Source organism: Episyrphus balteatus, chromosome 3 (genome assembly GCF_945859705.1).
Source record: "Episyrphus balteatus chromosome 3, idEpiBalt1.1, whole genome shotgun sequence".
In the NCBI taxonomy this organism is placed as follows: Eukaryota; Metazoa; Arthropoda; class Insecta; order Diptera; family Syrphidae; genus Episyrphus; species Episyrphus balteatus.
The window spans coordinates 16,599,872-16,622,517 of record NC_079136.1 but is presented as its reverse complement, the minus strand read 5'-3'; the positions used below and the strand labels follow the sequence as shown (position 1 = coordinate 16,622,517).

General features: G+C 29.0%; 3 protein-coding genes across 4 annotated transcripts; 1 reads left to right on the top strand and 2 right to left on the bottom strand.

Annotated features, from left to right (window-relative positions):
* The first annotated feature begins 5,026 nt into the window (after positions 1-5,026).
* On the top strand, positions 5,027-6,902 carry LOC129913261 (cytochrome P450 CYP12A2-like). The gene is made up of 5 exons (XM_055991846.1): positions 5,027-5,137; positions 5,198-5,312; positions 5,373-5,619; positions 5,679-5,795; positions 5,861-6,902. The coding sequence occupies exons 1-5, from the start codon at positions 5,051-5,053 to the stop codon at positions 6,879-6,881; spliced, it is 1,587 nt and encodes a 528-aa protein (XP_055847821.1). The 5' UTR covers positions 5,027-5,050; the 3' UTR covers positions 6,882-6,902.
* A 4,206-nt stretch (positions 6,903-11,108) lies between these two features.
* On the bottom strand, positions 11,109-16,787 carry LOC129913256 (cytochrome P450 CYP12A2-like). The gene is made up of 6 exons (XM_055991841.1): positions 16,618-16,787; positions 16,428-16,542; positions 12,490-12,736; positions 12,316-12,432; positions 11,822-12,263; positions 11,109-11,771 (listed from the first exon to the last, which is right to left on the bottom strand). Exons 1-6 carry the CDS (start codon positions 16,747-16,749, stop codon positions 11,184-11,186), a joined length of 1,641 nt encoding a protein of 546 aa, XP_055847816.1. The 5' UTR covers positions 16,750-16,787; the 3' UTR covers positions 11,109-11,183.
* A 2,483-nt stretch (positions 16,788-19,270) lies between these two features.
* On the bottom strand, positions 19,271-20,965 carry LOC129913266 (cytochrome P450 CYP12A2-like). Of its 2 annotated transcripts, none has more exons than XM_055991851.1 (4): positions 20,653-20,965; positions 20,484-20,600; positions 19,984-20,425; positions 19,271-19,924 (listed from the first exon to the last, which is right to left on the bottom strand). In XM_055991851.1, exons 1-4 carry the CDS (start codon positions 20,937-20,939, stop codon positions 19,334-19,336), a joined length of 1,437 nt encoding a protein of 478 aa, XP_055847826.1. In that variant the 5' UTR covers positions 20,940-20,965; the 3' UTR covers positions 19,271-19,333. The 2 variants fall into 2 exon arrangements, with proteins under 2 accessions (XP_055847826.1, XP_055847827.1); XM_055991852.1 differs by having other exon boundaries at positions 19,273-19,924; positions 20,484-20,595; positions 20,653-20,964.
* Positions 20,966-22,646: the final 1,681 nt, after the last annotated feature.

The following is a 22,646-nucleotide window of genomic DNA, read 5'->3' as shown; positions in this document are numbered from 1 at the left end:
AAATTAAATGTTATGCATTTTTTCACTCATTTTGGATTTTCTGATCGAAATCAGTTTACTTTGTTTCTGTGAGTGAATTTGGTGCCTTTTTCAATGAATCTGCAATCTTTGGACAAAATTTGTTGTTAATTTATTTATATCATAATTTATCACTGCCTCTGTGTTTGAACCTCATTCGCTTTACACTTTATCTAATTAATTTTTATTCGAGTATTTACAAATTGCAAAAATATCGGCCATGTTCTGCATTTCACTTACATACATATTTGATATTATGTCTCGAAAAATGTGTCTAGGTACTTATTTTTTCTTTTAAATTCTGATTTTTTTTCATTAAAATTGTAAATAAAATTGCATCCATGCTCAAAGAAGCAGTAATTTCACTTTAGAAACAAAATAAAAATGGATGATACTTCAGTTTTGACAGTTCGAAGCATTTACGAAGTTGTCGAAATCGATCGAAGATCCATTTAACGTTTTTGCGGAAAATAGTAATGAGTATAGCTCAAAAACAAGACGTGATAGGTATAATTCGTAAACAGTTTTGAATTCAGCACATCACAAAGCACAAACACAACTTTGACTGTGAAAGGAAGAGACAGTAGTGCGAAGCTATCGAGAGCAGTAAAATGTAACTTTTAGTACTGCAGCACAGCGCTTTTCTCTCGATAAAAGACGAATAAAAAAAAGAGAAAAAATGTTCTTTTATTTAGGTACCCTATACAAAATTTTTGAAACATTTTCCAGCCCCCTCCAAATTTAATTTTTTTCTGGATACGCCACTGACTTCAACCACGTGTGAATTGCACACTTGATTTTTTTTTTATTGGAAAAAACCTTTGTTTATCTTTTCTACAGCTCAGAACTGACACAAGCTGGAAATTCTCAATAGTAAATTAAATCGCAATTAAAAAAAAAAAAAGAGTGTGTGTACACATGTACACGCGACTGAAGTTATACTTCTCATTCAGTATATATAAATGAATTTCATTTGATATTTTTAATTTCTATTATTAAATTAATTAATCCACACTTCGTTTTTTTACCTTTTTATCAAGTGAACAATAAATTAATTCTTTCATCCTCCTTGCGTCCATGTAGTTTTCAATTTAATCTGTGAAATTTACTCATGTTGTGCGGTTCAGAACGTACTATATATGGTTAACGAAAGTAAACAAATTGCGCATAAAATATGCTATATGGTAATTTTATGAGGATTGTGTGTGCTTCAGCACTAATAGTAGCAATATGCAACTTGCAGGGTTGCTACAAAGCTCAAAAGTGAGCTGAGCTCAGCTCGCAGCTCAGCTCAAATTTTGAGCTAGCTCACTTTTGAGCTATGTACCATAGCTCAGCTCATTTGAGCTAAGCTAAAAGTGAGCTGAGCTGATGGTTGAGCTGAGCTGTTGGGTGAGCTGAGCTGTCGGTGAGCTGAGCTGAGCTGTTGGGTGAGCTAAGGTAAAGTGAGCTGAGCTGAGCTGTGATGGGATACATTGATTTTTATTTGGAAAGTATAATGAAATATGAAGATATTTTAAACTTTTATAAAACACCATAGCTTAAGTTGTTTGTTTCTAGTTATTAATGGAATTATTTTAACACAGATATTTTTATAAATAAGACAGATAATTTTTCGTGATCTTTTCTCTTGGTGTTTTTGATAGTAAATATATTTCTATTTTTTTAGTAAAATATTTCTTTTTTTATCATAAAAAAAAAATTCCGGTACAATCCGGTTTTTCGACTTTTTTTAAAATTCCGAGAAAATCGGTTTTGAAAGTTGGGGTAAATTTTTTTTTCGAAAAATCCCCGAATCTTTAAACGCTCCTGGAAGCTAAACCGCTTGAGAGTAATTTTTGGGAGTGATGCCAAATGATAGCTTGTGTCATGGGCCTACGCTTTGCACATTGTCAGATTTTTAAAAAATCGCCTTCCATGTTAAACCGCCACATCATGCCTATTTTTTCAGAATCGTGCCTATTTTTTTTTTTACTTTTAAGTTCTCCCGGTTTGAGAACGCGTGGACCTACAGGGATGAGAGTTGTACCCAAATGTAGTTTAGAGTCCCCGCTACCTTTTGGCATCCAAAAAAATTTTTTCATTTTTTTCAAAATTCCGAGATATAGGCGTTGGAAGTTGGGGCGCTCACTTTCAGCTCAGCTCACTTTCAACTCAGCTCAAATGAGCTAAGCTATGGTACCTAGCTCAAATTTGAGCTGAGCTGTGAGCTGAGCTGAAATGTGAGCTTTTTGCAACCCTGGCAACTTGCCACATGGAAATTACCACATGCAACTTGCCACACGCAACTTGCCACATGCAACTTGCCACATGTAACTTGCCACATGCAACTTGCCACATACGACTTGCCACATGCATTTTGCCACATGAAACATGTAACATTTATGTTTGCCGAACTGCGGCGTACTGCATTTTTAAATACTAAAGTACTGCCTACTCTAAAGGTGAAACGACAGCCCTGCTACCCAGGGTGATCGCGTCATAATCCCTTTGACATTCTTGTCAAAAAGTAAATTTTCATACCCACCCTCCCATAAGAAGTATAACTTCAAAAAAAAAATAGAAAAGATCCTTGCAAGAAGATTTTGTAAATTAGTTTAAAACCAAAAAAAGAGAAAATATTTTCAACCTTCTGCAAAATAGCAAAGTCTTAAAAAGATTACTGCAATAAATATCAATCATTTGTATTAATGTAAAAACTAAAACAATTCTCGTGCTCGTGCTTGAATTGTTCACTGCATTCTGCATAATAATCTCATCGTGACTTGCAAAACAATTTGCAATTGATATTTTATTTATAAATGTTACATCCTTATCGAAAAATCAAAATCAAATACAAAAATAAAATTTAGACTACAATTCAAAATCTATTTTAGTAAATTGTATTAGGATGATAGTTGCATTGTTTGGAAAGATTTCTAAAAATTAATAGTGGTGTCAACTTCGCTTTTAAGTTCTAAATCTATTAGTGGAGTAACTAAAGCCCAAAAATTGGCAATATTAGGGAACCCGGCCGCACAGGTTAGATTTTGATGATCTTTTTTTCAAACGTCGGTAATTAAAAATACTTTAAAGTCTATAGATTAAAAATTGCCGGTGTTGCCGTTTTGATTTTTTAAATTTAATTGAAGATTTTTGTGAACAAAAACCATTTTTTTTTAAAAATTTTTCTTAAATTTCATAAATTAATTGATGCTTAAAGATTGTCTAGGAAATTCAAGGAAAAAAAATATATGGGAGTGAGGGACAATCTTCCATAGTTCAAGCGATAGATGCAATTTTTGACTTCAAACACAAAAAAAAATATTTGAACACAACGGCAGCACCTACAATATTCAAATATACATTTTTTAAAAGCTAGAAGCTTAGTCATATATGTAAAATTAAAATTAAGTTCATTGAATGAACGGCTTTTGAAAGAATGGTAATTGAACTCAGATTTTTGAAAAAAAAAAAAATTATTGAAAAAATTTTAACATGTCGTTTTTTAAACTTGGTCGTAATATAAAATATATTTATTTTCAAATTTTTTTGGCCGCATTTATTAAGATTTCAAATTATAAAAGGAAATGTCAATATGTATTACGGTTTATGAAAAAAATCAAAAAGTATTTCATTTTCGAAAAAAATGTAACTTATTTTTTTTTAAAGTTCAACATCTAAACATAAAATTATTTTTTATTCATTTAATAACCCTTACTGTTGAAAGTTAAATAGCAAAAATTTAAAGTTCCTATTTACCACAGTCTTTGAGAAAATTAATTATTTCAATGCAAAAATTCAGTTTTTATAAAAAAAAAACCATTGAAATTGAAGTAATTTTTCATTTTTTTTTCAAAAGTGTGATATATTTTACCTTTTTTGCTTCGAAATTCAACTTATAATATTTATGGCCAAAAATTTGTTTTAAATAAATTCATATTTTATTAGAAAAAAGTTTGGAAAAAAGTCATTTTAAATTTTTCTAATAACATTTTTTTTTTGAATTCTGAGTCCTCAACCATTTTTTCAAAAAGTCTTGATTAAATTTAGTGGAAATTTTAAAATATTGTAGGTGTTGCCGTTGTTTTCAAAATATTTTTTTTGTGTTTGAGGTCAGAATGTTAGAAAATTGCATTTATCGCTTAAACGATGGAAGATTGTCCCTTACTGCCTTTTATACATATATTTTCCTTAAATTACCTAAAGAATCTTTTGCTATCATTTGTTTTATGAAATTTAAGCAAAAAAAAAATGGTTTTGTTAAAAAAAAATTTAATTTGAATTTAAAAAAAAACAATACGGAAACACCGGCAATTTTTAAAATATAGACTTTAAAGTATTTTTATTTACCTACGTTTGAAAAAAAAAATCGTCAAAATCAGAGCTGTTCGGCCGGGTTCCCTAATAATTTGCTTTAGTTACTCTACTATATATCAATAAGTGATCTAGAATTTAAAAAAAAATTAAAAAATATTTAGATATTTGGGTACGTTGTTGGTGTTTTTATTTTCTATTTCTGATCTTCAATCAATCTCGTACAAAAAAATCTTACAATTTCAAACTCTTCTATTCCTGCAATTTTAACAATTACCAGTATAGTACACTTACTTCTCTTGGATTTAATTAAAATTCCAAAGCTATGTTTTACGTCCAGACGTAAACCAGGGCTGTCACTTTAAATTCAAATAATATTCATACAATAGTAGTATTAAGTTGTCAACGAATAAATTATTGGATTGTATTTTTATGAGAATTCAAACTTTCTTTTAGCTATTTTTAAGTGCGATTGATTAAAGTTAACCCTGTTCGATATGTTTTATAATAAAATTATATTCCTTTGTCAGGTAGCTCTTATTAATGTTAATGGGTTTGTTTATTGCAAATGTAAACAAAAATAAAAATTGTGTTATCGTGCTGTTTAATAATTTTGCAAGCTCATTTTGACACCAGTCTTAAAAAGCTTTTTTTTCCTATTTATAATAAAATTGGTTGAAAGCAATATGTTTATATGTTATTTTGAATTTAGTTGTGAAAGAACTCTTAAATAGAAATGTTTCAACCAGTTAGAGTGATTAATTGTTCCTTGCGAACATGTCAATGGAATCAGTTGCGATCAGTTGCGCAGGTTAATTTGAAGGCAAGTTTCTGTTGATCATAAATATTATTTTCAACTTAAAATTGTTTGAATCTTTCATAGAACAATGAAGAAATTCACGAAAAAGGATATTCTCAAGAATGGCTGAACGCAAAACCAACGAACGAAATTCCCGGACCAACTGTGTACAATATGATACGGGGATTCATGCCAGGAGGTAGGTTTTTAGGTTATCAAATTCTACATACTGACCAATATTAATGAAAAAATTTTTTAGGTGAATACTACAAAATGTCATTGAATGACTTCACATTGGCTGGGCGAAAAAAGTACGGTGACATTTTCATGTTGCCAGCAATGCTTGGTAGATCAAGTATGTTGATGGTATTCAATCCAAATGACTTTCCCGTATTTCTGCATTCTGAAGGCATATGGCCACTTCGTAATGGACTTGAAACAATGAATTATCATCGAACAATTCATAAGAAAGAGGACTATGGAGATGTTATTGGACTTCTTGGATCGTAAGTTTTGAAAAATAAATTCTGAAAGTCCACAATTTTCATCAAAAAACTTGTTTTAGAAACGGTGAAGCTTGGGGTAAAATTCGGACTGCAGTTAATCCAATCTTAATGAAGTCCCAAAATTCAAGGTTATATCTTGGAAAGATGCAAGCAGTCAGTAGTGAGTTTCTTGAAAGGTAAGAGACATTTGACCACAATTTAGGAACTTCTATCAACTTCAATAAAATTTGTTTGTCTCTAGAATTCGTGAAATTCGAGATCCCACTACCATGGAAGTACCTGATAATTTCCTCGACGAAATTAATCGGCTTACTTTTGAGTCTGTAGCTGTAATTGCACTTGACCAAGAAATTGGATTGATACGAAAAAATCGTGACCATGAAGATGCACAGGCAATTTTTAGCAGTCTGCGTAGTATCTTCGATTTAACTCTAGACCTTGATGTTAATCCATCACTTTGGAGATTTATTTCGACACCGAAATTTAAGCAAATGATGAAAAGTTATGACACATTACACGAGATCATTATGAAACTAATCAATCAGGCATTGGAGAGAATTGAGATGGAAAAATCAATATCGAAGGACGATCAAGAAAAGAGTGTTTTGGAAAAGCTGTTGAAGATTGATAAAAGAGTTGCAGTTGTTATGGCTTTGGATATGCTAATGGCTGGAGTTGATACAACTTCTACGACACTAACTGGAAATCTTCTTTGTTTGGCTAAAAATCCTGAAAAACAAATGAAATTACGGAAAGAAATTCGTTCGGTTCTTCCACAAAAAGATTCTCTTCTAACAATCGATAGTTTGAAGAATCTTCCTTATTTAAGAGCATGTATTAAAGAGGGCATACGAATGTATCCAATATCATCAGGATTTCCACGAATAGCAAGTGATAATATTGTCATGAGCGGTTATCGTGTCCCGAGGAACCAAGAAGTTTTATTGAATAGCAATTTGGTGCTAATGGAAGATGAACATATTCCCAATGCTAAGCATTATTTACCAGAAAGATGGCTTCGAAGTGAAAAAGCAACAACTAAAGATCAAATTAATCCGTTTATATATATTCCTTTTGGATTTGGTGCTAGAAGTTGTGTTGGTAAGAGAATTGTTGAAATGGAATTGGAGACAACAATTGCAAGATTGGTGAGAAATTTCCATATTGAATTTAATTATTCTACGGAAAAAGCTTTTAAGAACCGGCTAATAAATACGCCGGCAATACCACTTAAGTTTAAATTTAGTGAAGTTGAAAATTAGATAAAAAAAAAGTATTTTTGTATTAATAAAATTAAAAATGAAAAAAATGCCTTTGTTTTGTTTTTATCCTGATAAGCTTTCAAAAACAGTCTTATAGATAAGATTAATTTAAAAAAAAAAAGTTACACATACACCACAGTGACCAATTTTTACATTATTATAAATATGAGTGCAGCGCATTGCCACTGGTAGTGAGTGTTATCTATTGCTTTTAAAGAAAAGGAAATAAAATCCGCTGGGTTTATTTCATATGACGTAGGATAGGATCATTAAAGGAAATTAAAGTATGCATTAGGGGTTGCTTATCTTGAATATGGTAGCATCCCAGGTGCTCATTGCCGCGTCTGTTGAGGTGCCTTCTTAGCTTGATTTGATTTAAGAGAAAACCTGTGGTAATTTACTTTTGTTTATTGTTATTTTTCAGAACCTTTAAGAATACAAAAACTTAAATAATATGGAAAAATTACCTAATAAAAAAGTCGGATTTCTTAAGAAAATAAATTTTATCTCGGTTATTTATGGAATATTCTCAACAATGTTATACCATTTTGAAAAGAAAATTGAACACACCAACTTTTAAGGTAACTTGCCGAAACATCGTAGTGCATTTTTTTTTACACTATGGTTCATTGAATTAGAGTCATGTAAAATTTTTTAATACTTAGTTGGGCAAAAAAGTAATATTTGCTTTAAAACTGATGCAGCTGAGTTAAAATTTTTGAATGCATTTGGTAGCAGGGTTATTCAATATATGGCTGCAATTTTTTTAATTATTTTTCTGATAACTGTCACCACCTACCCTATCTACCGTTTTCGTTTCGACGTTAACTTTTGGGACACCCTGTATTTTGTTGCAGTATATAATAGGCAAACTTTTCATATAATTAAATTTGTGAAATATTTATTCAAAAAAATTTTAGGTATTTAAAAAAAAAAAAAAAACAATACAACAGCGACAAATTTTAATACCTTAAGGCTATTTTTAATATCAACCTATATTTGATACCTTACTGCACATCAATATTTGATTTGTTTTTTCTTAAGTTGTATTTTGTATAAAAAAAAATGTAAAGGGTATTTTTTAAGAAATCGAAAATCGCATTTAAATTCTGAGAGGTCCACAAATGCTCAAAACGCTGATTTATTAATATTAATGTTCTTGGCAATGAGCTTCACCCATTTTAAAATTCAAAAATACGAAAAATCACAAAATTTAAAAAAATGCAACTGAAAAACAGAATAATATGCTAAAAACATATATGTATTTGTTTATATGGCAGGCCAAGACTGTGTAAAAGAGCTTTTTAAAAACATGATAGATAAATAAATTAGATATAATAAAATCAAAACACAACCAAACTTTGTTGATTTTTTCTTCTGTTATTTGTTGATAAATAAACTAAAAACTTTTCGTGTCATTAAACATGACGTAATCTACATATTTTATAGGAATACTTCCTCCGTATATTTTTTGTATATCAAAAAAAAGCGTGTTTGCATAAGAAGGCACGTGGACCGTAGGCGTCGGTAGCTTCTCTGCGTTGCGCCGCACAGAGAGATAGATTGTGAAGTAAATTAAGCTTTTTTTGCAAACCGGCGCGAGGCGCTAAAATTGTTTACAAGCTTTCATTAATGAAAGAAATGCGAATTATTTGTATCTGAAGGTTAAACTTGTTATTGTTTATAATTTATTTTAAACCTAATGTGCTTTAAATGAATCAGATGCATATAAAAATTTTCATTAAGCATTTTACAAAAAATTCATACAGCTTTTTGACAATAGCCAATATATAGGGTATTAGATATACTGAAGAATACACAATTGACCCATATTGCATTTTTGAACATTTTTACTTGCGATATAGGTACTATATAGACCGGTGCCAATAATTTTTGAAAATAAAAAAATTATTAGCAGCATATGGGTGGTGGGAAAATTTAGGATAAATGGTATATGAAAGGGGAAAAATAAATTGCCCACAAAAAAATTGGGGGAAAGGGGGTGGGTGGGCGAAAAAGTGGGGTGGGTGTCAAAAATCATGGTTTTTTACGATTTCTGTCAAAACTAGACGTCCTATCGAAAAAAGTCAAATGCAAAAGTTGTAGGTAGTATAAATGTCTACAATTTTTACTCAAACAATTTTTTTCTATAACCTCAAAAATATTGGAAAAAATGCAAAAATACGATTTTTTTATTTTTTATTTTTATCTTTTACAAAAATGGTTGGATTTTAACAAAACTTGGTTTAAAACTACTTTGTTATGTTTTCTACCTATTAAACATTTTTTTGAGCAAAAAGTGAATTTTTGGATTTTTAACGAATTTCATTTGAAAAAATAGCCTATTTTTCAATCAAAAAAGTTACCGAAAAAATTTTTGATTTTTGATAAGTTTGAAATGAAATTATTTAGATTAAAACCTATTATTTAAGATTGTGTGGAGAAACTATACTTTTGTTTTAGAAAATATTGAGAAAAATTGAAAAAAACGATTTTTAAGATCGATTTTTCCGTAAATGACAGTAATATTGGCGAGAAATAATTTTCCATAGAAACTAAATTATACTTTTCTAATGGCCTCTGACCTTCTTAATTTGAATCTAGCATTAGAATAGCTCTAACGTGAAAAGTTTTTGAGATATTGAATTTTGAACGTCCAAAACACTATTTTTGTGATGTTTTGCATGGTAATATCTCAAAAACGTGATGTGATAGAATTTTTCTGACTTCGGATTCGAGCTCAACGCACAAAAAACCATTAGAAAAATATACTTTGATTTCTATAAAAAAAAACTTTTTGACTAGTGAATTTGAACAAGGCATTCGATTTTTTCTTCCCTGTTCGAATTCACTAGTCAAAAAGTTTTTTTTATAGAAATCAAAGTATATTTTTCATATACCATTTATCCTAAATTTTCCCAATACCCTTATGCTGCTAATAATTTGTTCAACTTTTGCCCTCTGAAAACCGGATTGGCACTGGTCTAATAGGGCAAGTTTAGGATTCGTAAAAAAAATCGAACTCGAGATAACAATTTTACGTGACATTAAGATGATGGAGAATGCCAAAAAAGTGGGTCCGGCAATTCTGTCTGTCTGTCTGTCCGTCTGTCTGTCTGTCTGTCTGTGTGTACCTAGAGCTACCACCTAAACTAATGGAGCGATTTCCTTCAAACTTGGTAGTTAACAGTTTTGGGTGATTCCCTAGAGGACAAATTGAATTTTTTTTTAGAACCAAAACTAACGGTACCTTTCATGTAACGGAAATAGAAAAATTAATTTTTTTCAAAAACGGCTCTAACGATTTTGACTAAAATTTTTGTGTGTAAGACATAAAAGCTTCCATTGGAAATAAAAAAAAATATTTTTTGAACCGTTATTAACGGTACCTGTCATAGAATGGTGTTTTTGATTTATGAATTTCTCGTAAACGACAAAACATATTTCGACCAAATTTTTTGTACAGAAACGTTTAAACTATCGTTATTTAAAAAAATTTTAAATTTAAAAAAAAAAACACATTTTTGAATTTTTAAAAAATATTTCAAATTTTTTTTTTTGTAAAATCAATTTTTTGGAAACGGGTTGGTAAAAAATTTTGAAATTCCGTTTTTATGTGTAAATTATTTATTTCTTCAAAATGGCATACCAACTTTTCTTTTGAAAAATGTTAGAAATTTTTTATATCTAAAAAATTATTTTTTCTAAAAATCCCTTTTTATACAAGAAATAAAATGGCATACTTAGTTTTTTGTAAAAGATCATTTAAAACGGTATTTAATTATTTATAAAAAAAAAGATTTTATTTTTTTTTTCCACTTATGAAATTCCGTGTTCAATGAAAAGCTTTAAAATTAGAGTAACTTTTACCATAACAGCAAGTACGTGCGACCCCAGTCGTGCAATTTATTTTTTTTTGAATAATTATCATGCAAAACTCCTTAAATTTTTTTTCGGATTTTTCTTAAAAAGGTCAAAGTGACATTTGAATATTTAAAGCACATATCTCAAAAATTTATCAGATTTGAAAAATTGTTTTTTTTTTTGACGATGAATCCACAAAGTCTTTATACTTACTGTTACTATGGACATCAATTAGTCACAATCTCCAAAAAATTTAGCTGGAATGTTTATTTTGAGCCCAAAAAACTTGCTTAGCAATTAACTTATTTTAGAGTAATCATCACACAGAAATAAATTAGTCACTCGAAAGTTTTTGTCATTTGAGTTTAATAGATATTGAGAACATTTTTTAACTCATACAAATTTTTAGCTAACTTAAAATATTCTTAATAATAATCTCTAAACCTCTACATCCTTAAAATTAAATCTCAGAGCAAAATCAGGTGAATTGAGAATAGTAGTTTTAAATGATATATCCTCTGGATAATCAAATTGAATATGAAAATTTCGAATCAATCGACAAAGTGCAGTTTCCAATTCCAAATCTGATATTCTTCTGCCAATACATGTTCTAGGACCAAATCCAAAAGGAAGAAAAACAAAAGCATTCACATTCTTTGCCATTGGACATTCAGCTTTGTCAACATCTCTCAACCATCTTTCGGGTATAAAATCATTTGGTCGAGGGTAAAATTTCTCATCGCGCATTAGAATTTGTGATGGCATTGCAATATCTGTGTCCTTTGGAATACGATAACCATTCAAAACAAGATCTCGTCCTGTCGATCGGAATTGTCCAACAGAAACTGGAAAAAGTCGAAAAGCTTCTTTGATGCATGCTCGTAGGTATGGAAGGTTTTTCATTTTGTCAGCATTTAGGGATGTATCCTTATTTGGGAGGATTTTCAAAATTTCTGATCGCAAAATATCCTGTTTATTTGGATTTTGAGAGAGAGTAATAAGACACCCTGTGAGTGCTGAAGAAGTCTGAAAGAAAAGTAGTTAACAATATTAAAGTTAAAGAAAATTCTTCTTACAGTGTCCACTCCTGCCAAAAGTATGTCCATGGCCATGACAATTGCAACTTCCCTATCGATGTTCAAAAGCCTCTCAAGGACACTCTTTTCCGAGTCTGGTTTTCCCGGATTAGGGGCATTCTTGAGTCGTTCTATTGCAGCGTCTATATATTTGATAGTGAGTTCAGTAACTTTATCGAAGTTTTCTACTATCCTCTTGTATTTTGGTGTAGGAATGATTTTCCAAAGTGAGGGTTCAAAATCCAGTTCATACATAAGTTCAAAAGTATACTTGGACCCATCAATGACTTCTTTAGCTTCAGGATTTCTCTCCGCATGATTAATGAGACCAAGTTCTGTATCTAATGCTACCAAACATGCTGATTCCATTGCCCAGTGATTTAGGTCATTTTCAAAATCTACAGGAACTTCAAAAGTTTTCGGATCTCTAATTGACTTTATTCTGAAATTTTGTCAATAGAATTAAAATTATATTAAAAATAAATAAAAGGTACCTTTCAATAAATTCTTTCATAGCATTATCCATTCGTGGAACATAGAATTTTGTAGTTTTTGGATTCATCATAACGGGATTGGTGATTTTGCGAAAATGTGCCCAATTTTCTCCTTGTCTAAAAAAAAAAATTGTTAAAAAGTGTTCGACAAGTGTACTATTATTTTAGCCTAACTCAGCAACAAGTCCAGCAGCATGTTTGAATATATGAGGCCGAAGAATTTTTCTGTAATAATGAACTATATCAAGACCCCTACGAACAGGCCAAATCCCTTCGGTACGAAAAACTTTCTGATAGTCTTCTGGATCAAAGGAGCAAACAACATTCCGTTTGCCAAATAAACCAGGCAACATGAATATTTCGCCATAGTCCTTGCGGTATATGCGATTAATTTCGGGAAGTGGTTTTTTGTAGTAGCGGCCTAAAATAAGAAAAAGTAAATCATACGGTCATTGGAAGAAGTTGGTAAAATTACATGAATGGTATTTTTCACAATTTCAGAATTTAATTAATTTTTTTAAGCATATAGTTCCGTTTTCACATATTTTGCCAATTTCGAGATGCTATGAAATAAGGGCAAGTGAAGTAAAATCAACTTTTAAACTTTTAACTTTTTTCACTTTTTCCAAAGAGAAATACAACCGATTTTGTTTCAGACTATTAACCGAGTAAAATGAAATTCGGCCGAACCACCAAACGAGTGTTGTTCGACTGTGCAGTGATACGTATTTACAAGTAGTTTTGGATTTTTTTTTTATAGTTTCACGAAAAACACAAGACGTTTTTGTATCCAGTTTTCTGTTTTTGCTTAAAAACAAATAAGAGCAATGAAATTTAAAAAAAAAATAAATACATAATTACATAAAATTTTGAAAAAAGTAGTTTGAATTAAAAAAATTATAAAATATAAAATTATTTTGAAAATTATTTTTTCAAAAACCAATTGAAAAAACAGCTTTATTTAAAATCAAGATACAAGTCGAGGTTTTTGGCCTCACAAAATATTATAGCTCGTTATTTGAGTTGTAACCGTTTATTTTTAATAATTTTTTTTTTTCTTCTAAATTAAGTAAATTTTTGGAAAATTGAACCTGGCTAAAAGAGGGGAATAAAACCCCTTCCCATACGATTTTTTTCTAGTCTAAACTCAACCTACACGTTTTAGCTTTAAATCACAATTTTTTTGATAAAAGTTTAAAAAAAGTTATGGTCAATATAAAAGAAAGTGATCATAGCATTTTACGAAATTCTTTATAATATCTAAGTGGTAAGTTTTAGATTAAAAAGTTACTTAACATATTTTGTGGGAAATAAAATTTACTATAACTTTGTCTCATGTCGATATTTTTGTGGAAAATGGGGGTTTAGTTTCTGTACCAATGATCTTTCATATTTTGAGTCCAAATAGCAGTTGCGAATTTTTTTCTCAGCAAAAATTAAACTGGACTATTATAAATGTTAAAGATCCATTTTAGCCTAGTTTTTCCACACTCTGGTGCAGGTTGTTCTTAAGAATGTCTAAATAAACAAAGCAATCAATTCATAAAAGAATAATTCTTCAAGAAATTAAAAGTTGTTTCCATGCGAAGTATGGCATTTGATTTGTTGTACAACAAAGAATTTTGATTTTTTTTTTGAAAATTTGTAATTTAAAAATTTTTTTTTTTTTTTTTCAAAACTAGAAAAAAATTATTTTTTGTTTATACATTACATACCATTGCATACAAAGAATTTTGAAAATTTGTAATTTAAAAAAAAAAATTTTTTTTAAAACTAAAAAAAAATAATTTTTTGTTTATACATTAAATACCTAGAAATTTTCAAAAATGAAAAAAAAATTGTGAAATTTATTAGCCCACAAATGTATTTAGTTTTTTTTTTTTTTTGAAAAACGGCGCACAGGGCAGAATAGGTCGATTTGTGATATTAATTACTTCTAATAATAATAAGACATTTTTTGTCACTTTTATTTGGTTTTGTAACTAAAGTTAGCAGTCTTCTTGAAATTTATGAACTTTTTCCCATTAAAATTTTTATTTTTCTCCAGGAAATTAAGTAAGGGGACAAAATATTAATACATTTGAAAAAACCTATATTTTTGAATTATGTTTTTTTTGTATAAAAAGTGAACTTTATTTTAAGAAATAGTTCTTTAATTCGATCTAAGAAAAAAATTGTATGGGAAGGGGGCTGTATTACACCTCGTTCCGGTGGGAGGGGCAATTTTCTGAAAATTTAACCTTAAATTAAAAAAAAAATACATAAAATCAACAAAAAGACCTAAAATACTGAGCAATAGCTTTTTAGAAAGCTTATTTTGCATTCTTTCAAATGTTTTTCGATTTAAGTAGTTTTCGCCTATTCTTTTTGTGAAATAAAATTTCAAAGTCAAAACTTTGAAAAAAAAATTGTCAAATTTGATGTTCAAGTTATTTTTCTTTTCAAATTTTCTTTGTAAGGTGGGGATTTTTTTTAAAAACTTTATAGTCGCATCAATTTTAATTGGAAAATATTAATAATAAATTAAATTAAAAAAATATTTTAATAAAAAAAAGTAAAAAACAAAAGCACTAACTTAATTATAACAAATCACCCTGTTTCACGAAACTTCTTATAATAAAAGAAAAAAAAAACAACTTTTAAAAAGAAAAAAAACATTGTTTGGTTTTGTAATTTATTTTAATAAAAACAAAAAAGCACTTTCTTAAAAAAAACAACAGTTTTTTGAAGTTCAAAATTTCATTAATTCATATGGGCTTATAGAGTAATTACTTACCATGATTTCTCCATTTTTAGACTTGCTAAATATTAGCCTAAACAGAAGATTTTGAGAAAAAACTTTAAGATGCGTTTCAAAAAATTCCTTATTTTCTCATTCAATTTTTAAATATGTATAAGAAATTTAAAAAAAAAAAAAAATTTCAGAAGAATAGTAATTTACATACTTTTATCTATGTAAGAAATTTGTATTTTATTTTTTTCTCAAGTAATTTTGAGTTTAAAAAAAAAAAAGAACAAAAGAACACCTTTTTTATTACTTATTAAAAACTGAATTTTTTCTCTAAAACTCTCAACTTCAACCGCTTCAAGTTGTTTGAATGCGAAGTATGGCATTTGATTTGTTGTACAACAAAGAATTTTGAAATTTTTTTTTTTTTGAAAATTTGAATTTTAAAAAATTTTTTTTTTTTTTAGAACTATAAAAAAATTATTTTTTGTTTATATTATACCTACCTAGAAATTATAAAAAATGAAAAAAAAAATAGTGAAATTATTAGCCCACAAATGTATTTAGTTTTTTTTTTTTTTTTTTTGAAAAACGGCGGCGGTTAGAGATCTATACAAAAAAAAACTTTGATATAGAAAACATATTTTTTGAAATGTTACATATTAATTGTACCTATCATAGAACCGTTTTCTTGATTTCTGATTTTCTCCTAAATGACATAACCGATTTAGACAAAAAGAAATTATAAAAAACCATCTGAGTAGGGCAGGTAAGCGTAAAATTAAAATGTATAAGACATTTCAAAGCCTTCAGTTTTGTATTTTTTTTTTAAATATTTAATTTTTTTTTCGAAAAACTATCAAGAATAGCACACTTGCAATTCTTACTAATTTAAAAATAATTCTCGTGATCTTGTGTTTTCGTTTAGTGCTAAGTGTTGTATATAACAACAATCAAATATTAATTAAAAGTCAATTAACGGGTAGCTAGATATTTATAAATGTCATAAGTTATTTGTTAATAAATTGAAAAGCATTAAAAAAATATTTAACTTTTTAACAAATAAAGGTTTATATAATTAGTTCTTACGACTATTTAAGATATTGACTGCAATTTCAAAACTGACAGCAAGTTTTTCCACCATTTTTTTTTTTTGCAGTAGAAGATGCATGCTAATGAAGTTCTTAGTTTAAGTCATCAAAAATATAACTACTCTTTTTGAATAATCAAGTCACCAAATTTTCTCACTAAACTTTAGGTTTAGATTAAGATAGAAATTTTGTTTATTTTATCGATATTTCAAATTTCACTATTTATCCACTGATATTAATTACAAATCATTGATTGTTTAGAAAAGTGGAATGAAATGAAAGATTATACCTACCTCCTGGCATAAATGCCTTCAACAATTCGAACTTTGACGGTCCCGGTATGGTTTCAAATGGTTTTGCACTAGCCCATTCTTCTGTTTCACAAATGTCAATTTTTTCATCTTTCACCTTTTAATTAAAAAAAACTAGCCTAATTTAACAAATTCCATAATCCTTTTAGATGATTATCGAAAATTTTTCTACCTGCTGCGTATGTGTTAAAACCGAACGAGTCCCTAAAATTGGACAATCTGATGCTGCTCCGCGCAGCGTTTTTATTAAACGGCCACTCATATCAACGTTTCTCACAAAACTGCACCAACTAAAATTTATCATTAAGGCATTGAGGGAGTCAAAATATTATATTTTTGAAAAGCTTTTAGTACCTATGGAAAGGTACCTTATATCATATCGATTCCATTCTGACGACCGACGACGCGACGACGCAACAACGTCAGAGAAAATATATTCCAGCGAACAAAAAAAAAAAATGTAAACAACTTATGTTCTCTCTCCCCAGATACCACGCAGAGAATTCATAAATAGAACAATCTCCAAAAATGAATACCTTAACTGGATCTCACCAAGTTGATGCTGAATACAAGCACCAAGCCGAATAATAATATATGAAGATCACTGCACTTATCAATGAAAAGCAAAACATTGTATCCACACGAGGCAATAGGTTATCGTCAAACTATTTACTCAGGTCTTGAGAAAGTATTTTTAAAGAATTCTATTCAATTTAAAAAAAATATATTATTTAAATATTTAAATAAAAATCCATATACAGTGGAGCCTCTCTTTGTTTGATTATGTTTTGTTATACTAAAGGAAGTAAATAGAGTTTGTATGTTCCCTCATAACTTCTAAACTACTCATCCTTTTTTAACAAATGAGGTAGTGTTAGAAGCGTCTTGCTGGTGGTCAAGTTATTGTCTATGTAAAATTGTTCAAGGCTTGTCTTAAAATAAAAAAAAAAAATAAAAACAATTACCTTAAAAGAAAAATCTGGCTGACTAAAGACTATAAATTGGTACGCAAATAGATTTTGTTGATATAAAAAAATTAACAGTAAGTAAATGCGAAGGTGGATGTAAAAAGGGTTGCCAGAAGTAAAAGAATTTAAAAAATATATATATTTTAAACAACCCTGGTAACCCCACAATTTTTACTTGCGATATAGGTACTATATATCAAGACGGAAGTCCGTCTGTCTGTCAGTCTGTATAAGGAGCTAAAGCCTAAATGGATGAACCGATTGATGTCAAACTTGGTATGTAGCATTATTTGGCGACTCTCCAGAGGGGTTTTTGGAATTAATTTTTTTGGACCAAAAATAACGGTACTTGTCATATACCGATTTTAGTAAAATTGAAATTTATCAAAAACGTCTCCAACGATTTTGTTTAAAAAATTCAAATTTTAGTTTTAAGACAAGTTCTATCTTTCAATAAAAATTTTTTTCATAGAACCGTTTTTTTTTTTTCAAATCCGATTATCTCTGAAACTGCTTATTCGATTTCTACGAAACTTTTTGCGAAGAAGCATTTATATAATTTAAATATAAACCAAAAACAAAATTTCAAATAAAATAATTTTTGGAGGGTTGGGTTCGATATCCCGCTTTTTATATTCCCGTTTTTTTAAAATCCCGCTTTTAAAATCCCGTTTTTAATTATCCCGCTTTTTATAATCCCGCTTTTTAAAATCCCGATTTTTATAATCCAGTTTTTTATTATCCCGATTTTGCAAGCAAAACTAGTTGTTTTATTTTAAAAAATCGCTCGATTTTTTAAAATAAAACAACTAGTTTTGCTTGTAAAATCGGGATACTAAAACAAATTAAAAAATGAGAAATTTTTCTAAACGCATTTAATTAAAACCTTTAACAAAAAATATAATATATAAAAAAAAATAAGAAAAAGTAATTAATGTGATACTAAAAAGAAATCAATTAACAAACTAATATTTACTTTAAAGTTTCAGAAGAACAATCAAATCGTGATAATCCCATAGATTAATAATAATTTAAAATGATCACAACACCTTAAATTAAGTACACACTACATAATCAAAAGAAATTTCATTTAAATATATTTCAACTTATATTTGGATGCATTTCAACAATTTTGATATTTAAATAAATGAAATTTCTTTTACTTGTGAACTCAATTTAAGGCTTCAATCATTTTATGTTTTTTTTTCAGAATGTGTTAAAGGTACATATTGTGTGGGCTTTACAACGCAAAAAATCAGTTTTACTAATTTTCTGTCTATTTCTCATGATTTTTTTATTTGTGAATTAAGCATGTATTTTGTAAAAAAAAATCGGGATTTTCGGGATTTGACGGGATTTTAAAATTCGGGATTTTAGAAAACGGGATTTAAAAAAGCGGTATTTTAGTAAACGGGATTTTGAAACTTTTTTTTCGGGATTTTCAAAAAACGGGATTTTAAAAAGCGGGATTCCGATACGCTCCCATTTTTGGATTTTTAAAAAAATGTTGAAAATATTTTTTGGAAATTTCGGTTTTAGATGTTGATTAGTGATTTCTACAAAATGGCATACCAGTTTTATTTTAAAACTTTTTTTCCAAAAAATTATTTATAAAAAATTAGTTTTTTAAAAAACGGCTCTAACGATTTTGAAAATTTTTTTCTAAAAATATATCAATAAAAACTGCATACTTGTTTTGGAGGGCAATTTAATTTCAGATTTTATTTTATTTTTTTAAAAAACTAATTTTATTTTTTTTACCTATATAGTAGGTACCTACATTTTCCAAATTTCTATATAAAAAGTCTTAAAAATTTAAGCAACTTTAACTCTAAGAGCAAGTTCATGCGACCCAGTCGTGCATTTTATTTTTAATATATTTTAAAATATTTTATTAATTTTTCATTTTTTTAACTTATCCTACACCTCTACATCCTTAAAATTAAACTTCTGCTCAAAGTCCGGTGCATTAAAAACAGTAGTTTTATATGATATTTTCTCTGGATAATCAAATTTTACATAATAATTTCGAATCAATCGACAAAGTGCAATTTCCAATTCCAATTCAGATATTCTTCTACCAATACATGCTCTAGGACCAAATCCAAAAGGCAAATAAATAAAAGGATTAACATTTGCTGCCCTAGGACATTCAGCAGCTTTTTCGACATCTCTCAACCATCTTTCGGGTATAAATTCATTCGGTCGTGGGTAAAATTTCTCATCCCACAGCAACATTTGTGATGGCATTGAAACATCTGTTTCCTTTGGAATGCGATAACCATTAAAAACAAGATTACTTCCTGTCGATCGAAAGTGTCCAATAATTACTGGAAAACATCGTAAAGCTTCTTTGATGCATGCTCGTAAGTATGGTAGGTTTTTCATTTTGTCAGCATTCAAATGAGTATCCTTTTGAGGGAGGATTTTTAAAATTTCTGATCGCAGAATATCCTGTGATTTTGGATTTTGAGAAAGACCCAAAAGACATCCAGTTAGTGCAGAGGAAGTCTGAAAATTAAAATTATTTTTTTTAATTTTTTATTAAAGTTAATGTGAAGTCTGTTTACAGTTTCAACTCCTGCAAAAAGAAAATCTATAGCCAATGCAATTGCAACTTCCCTATCGATTTTCAAAAGTCTCTCAAGGACACTCTTTTCCGAGCCGGGTTTTTCCGAATCGGGATCATTTTCGAGGCGTTCTATTGCAGCGTCTATATATTTGACAATAAGATTTGTAACTTTGTCAAAATTTTCTATAAACTTCTTATATTTTGTTGTGGGAATGATTTTCCAAAGTGACGGCTCAAAAGTTAGTTCACATATTAGCTCAAAAGATTGCTGTGATATATCGATGACTTCTTTAGCTTCTGGATTTTTTTCCGCATGATTAATTAGACCAAGTTGTGTATCTAATGCTATCATACATGTTGATTCCATTGCCCAGTAGCTTATATTGTTTGCAAAATTATCAGGAACTTCAAAAGTATTCGGATCTCTTATTGATTTGATTCTAAAATTTTGTTAATGAAAGTAAAAATAAGTTTACAAAAAATGAGTGTTTGACAAACTTTTCAACAAACTCCTGTACAATATTGTCAATTCTAGGAATATAGAATTTTATTATTTTTGGATTTAACATTACAGGATTGGTGGTTGTGCGAAGATATGCCCAGGCTTCACCTTGACTAAGAATATTATGATAAATATTGTTATGTTATTTAATTTTCGCAATCATACTCAGTTATAAGCCCAGAACCTTTTGTAAATATATGTGGGTTAAGTACTCTTCTGTAATGATGTACTACTTCAAGATCTCTTCGAATTGGCCAAATTCCTTCGGTACGATAAATTTTCTCATAGATTTCGGGATCAAAGGAGAAAACTACATTGCGTTTGCCAAATAAGCCAGGCACCATGAATGTATCGCCATATTCCTTGCGATATGAACTATAAATTTCGAATAGCTTTTTCTTGTAGTAGCGTCCTAGAATTGAAAGTGTGTTCAAAATATTTAATTTTTTCATAACTACTAAAATAAGTAAATATTTTTAAGGTGTATATCAGGTCCACCTTGATTAAATTTAAAAAAAAAAGCTAAGAAAATCAGAAAAAAGCGGTTTGCTTTTGTTGAAATTGAATAACGCCATAAACAAATATGGAAACATTATTTTTCTCAAAAACGGCTCCAGCTATTATGTTTAAAACTTATTTGTAGGCTGTTGCATAAAGATCGTACTCTTTAAATAAAAAAAATATTTTAAATGTTTTGTGAACCGTCATTAATCTTGTCATAGAACCTTTATTTTATTTTTGGCTTTCTCGTAAAAGATTCTACCGATTTCAACGAAATTTTTTAACCTAATTTATTAAACTAAGGCCAAATTTTCAAAAATTTATTATTTTTTAAGAAAGAATTTTTTTTTTGTTTTTCTGGTTTATACTTCAATTTACAGGTAAAATAGGCATTTAAAAGAAAAAAATTGTTCCATTCATGAAACTTGGCAAAAAGTTTGCTTTTGGGATAAGAACCAAGTACAAAAAAAGTCTATAGAAAAAAATTGGGTGGAAGGGTGTTCTTTTTTCGAAGAGACAGTAAAATCTGTAATTGGTCCCAAAAAGACAATGATTCATTTTATTTATGTTTTTGATCACAAATTAAACATTTATAAATAATTTCTTACACGTTTTACCCGAATCATTGGCTTTTTGGGACCAATTACAGATTTTACTGTCTCTTCGAAAAAAACACCCTTTCACCAAAATTTTTTTTATGAAAACTCTTTATTCTTGCTTTCTATCCCAAAATCAATGTTTTCACCAAATTTCATTAGGGTGACCCATCATTTTTGTTTTCACTCAAAAAAACATCCTGTTAACCATGATATTTTTATAGAAACTTTAGATTCTTGTTTCTTATCTTAAAAGTAACATAGTTGCTAAATTTCAATAGGGTACCACCAATATTAATCTAGTATTACACACTTTTTCAAATATACCCATATTGTCTTTACTTAAAAAAAAAAAAACACCCTTTCACATAAAAAAAAAAATTATAGACTTACATTATTCGTGATTTCCATTGGAAAGATAACATATTTAATGAATTTCGTAAGGGTACCATTTATACCATAGATTTTATCGGACTTATCGCGGATTTTTTCCTATTTCCCAAAAAAACACCCTTTAACATAAAATATTTGTATAGACTTTTTGGGTTCTTGGTTTCTGTTATAAATGAAACATTTTTACCAAATTTCATTGGTGTAACAATTTTTTCCTAGTTTTTGTGGTACTAATTCCGAATTTCATCATTTCTTAAAAAAAAAAACACCCTTTCACTCAAGATAATTTTGTACACTTTTTAGATTATTAATTCTTCACATGGGTTTCGGTTATATTTTACTTGTTGAAGTCAAAAAACAAGCACCCTTGTTTTTAATCGGCAATAACTTTTCTTAGAGCAATTCTATTGACTGAATCATTCGATTCAGCATTAAAAAATACCTTGAAAACATGTGTCATATGATGATATTCGACCAACAATTTTTTTCAGTATATTTTTGACCTTCAGCCCCTCCCTCTTGTCCGCGAAAAAACACCCTTCCACCCAACTTTTTTGTATAGACTTTTTTTGTACTTGGTTCTTATCCCAAAAGCAAACTTTTTGCCAAGTTTCATGAGTGGAACAATTTTGTTTTTATTTCTTGATTTTATGTACTATTTTACCTGTA

Bases quoted from the DNA above. Each gene is read 5' to 3' on its own strand.
- LOC129913261 (XM_055991846.1), top strand. From the start codon at position 5,051: ATGTTTCAACCAGTTAGAGTGATTAATTGTTCCTTGCGAACATGTCAA. The intron at 5,138-5,197 runs GCAAGTTTCTGT...AATCTTTCATAG, and splicing joins TTGCGCAGGTTAATTTGAAG to AACAATGAAGAAATTCACGA. The intron at 5,313-5,372 runs GTAGGTTTTTAG...AAAATTTTTTAG, and splicing joins ACGGGGATTCATGCCAGGAG to GTGAATACTACAAAATGTCA.
- LOC129913256 (XM_055991841.1), bottom strand. From the start codon at position 16,749: ATGATAAATTTTAGTTGGTGCAGTTTTGTGAGAAACGTTGATATGAGT. The intron at 12,264-12,315 runs GTACCTTTTATT...ACAAAATTTCAG, and splicing joins ATGAAAGAATTTATTGAAAG to AATAAAGTCAATTAGAGATC. The intron at 11,772-11,821 runs GTAAGAAGAATT...CTTTTCTTTCAG, and splicing joins TTTTGGCAGGAGTGGACACT to ACTTCTTCAGCACTCACAGG.
- LOC129913266 (XM_055991851.1), bottom strand. From the start codon at position 20,939: ATGAAAAAATTAAATATTTTGAACACACTTTCAATTCTAGGACGCTAC. The intron at 20,426-20,483 runs GTTTGTCAAACA...ACAAAATTTTAG, and splicing joins GTACAGGAGTTTGTTGAAAA to AATCAAATCAATAAGAGATC. The intron at 19,925-19,983 runs GTAAACAGACTT...TTTAATTTTCAG, and splicing joins TTTTTGCAGGAGTTGAAACT to ACTTCCTCTGCACTAACTGG.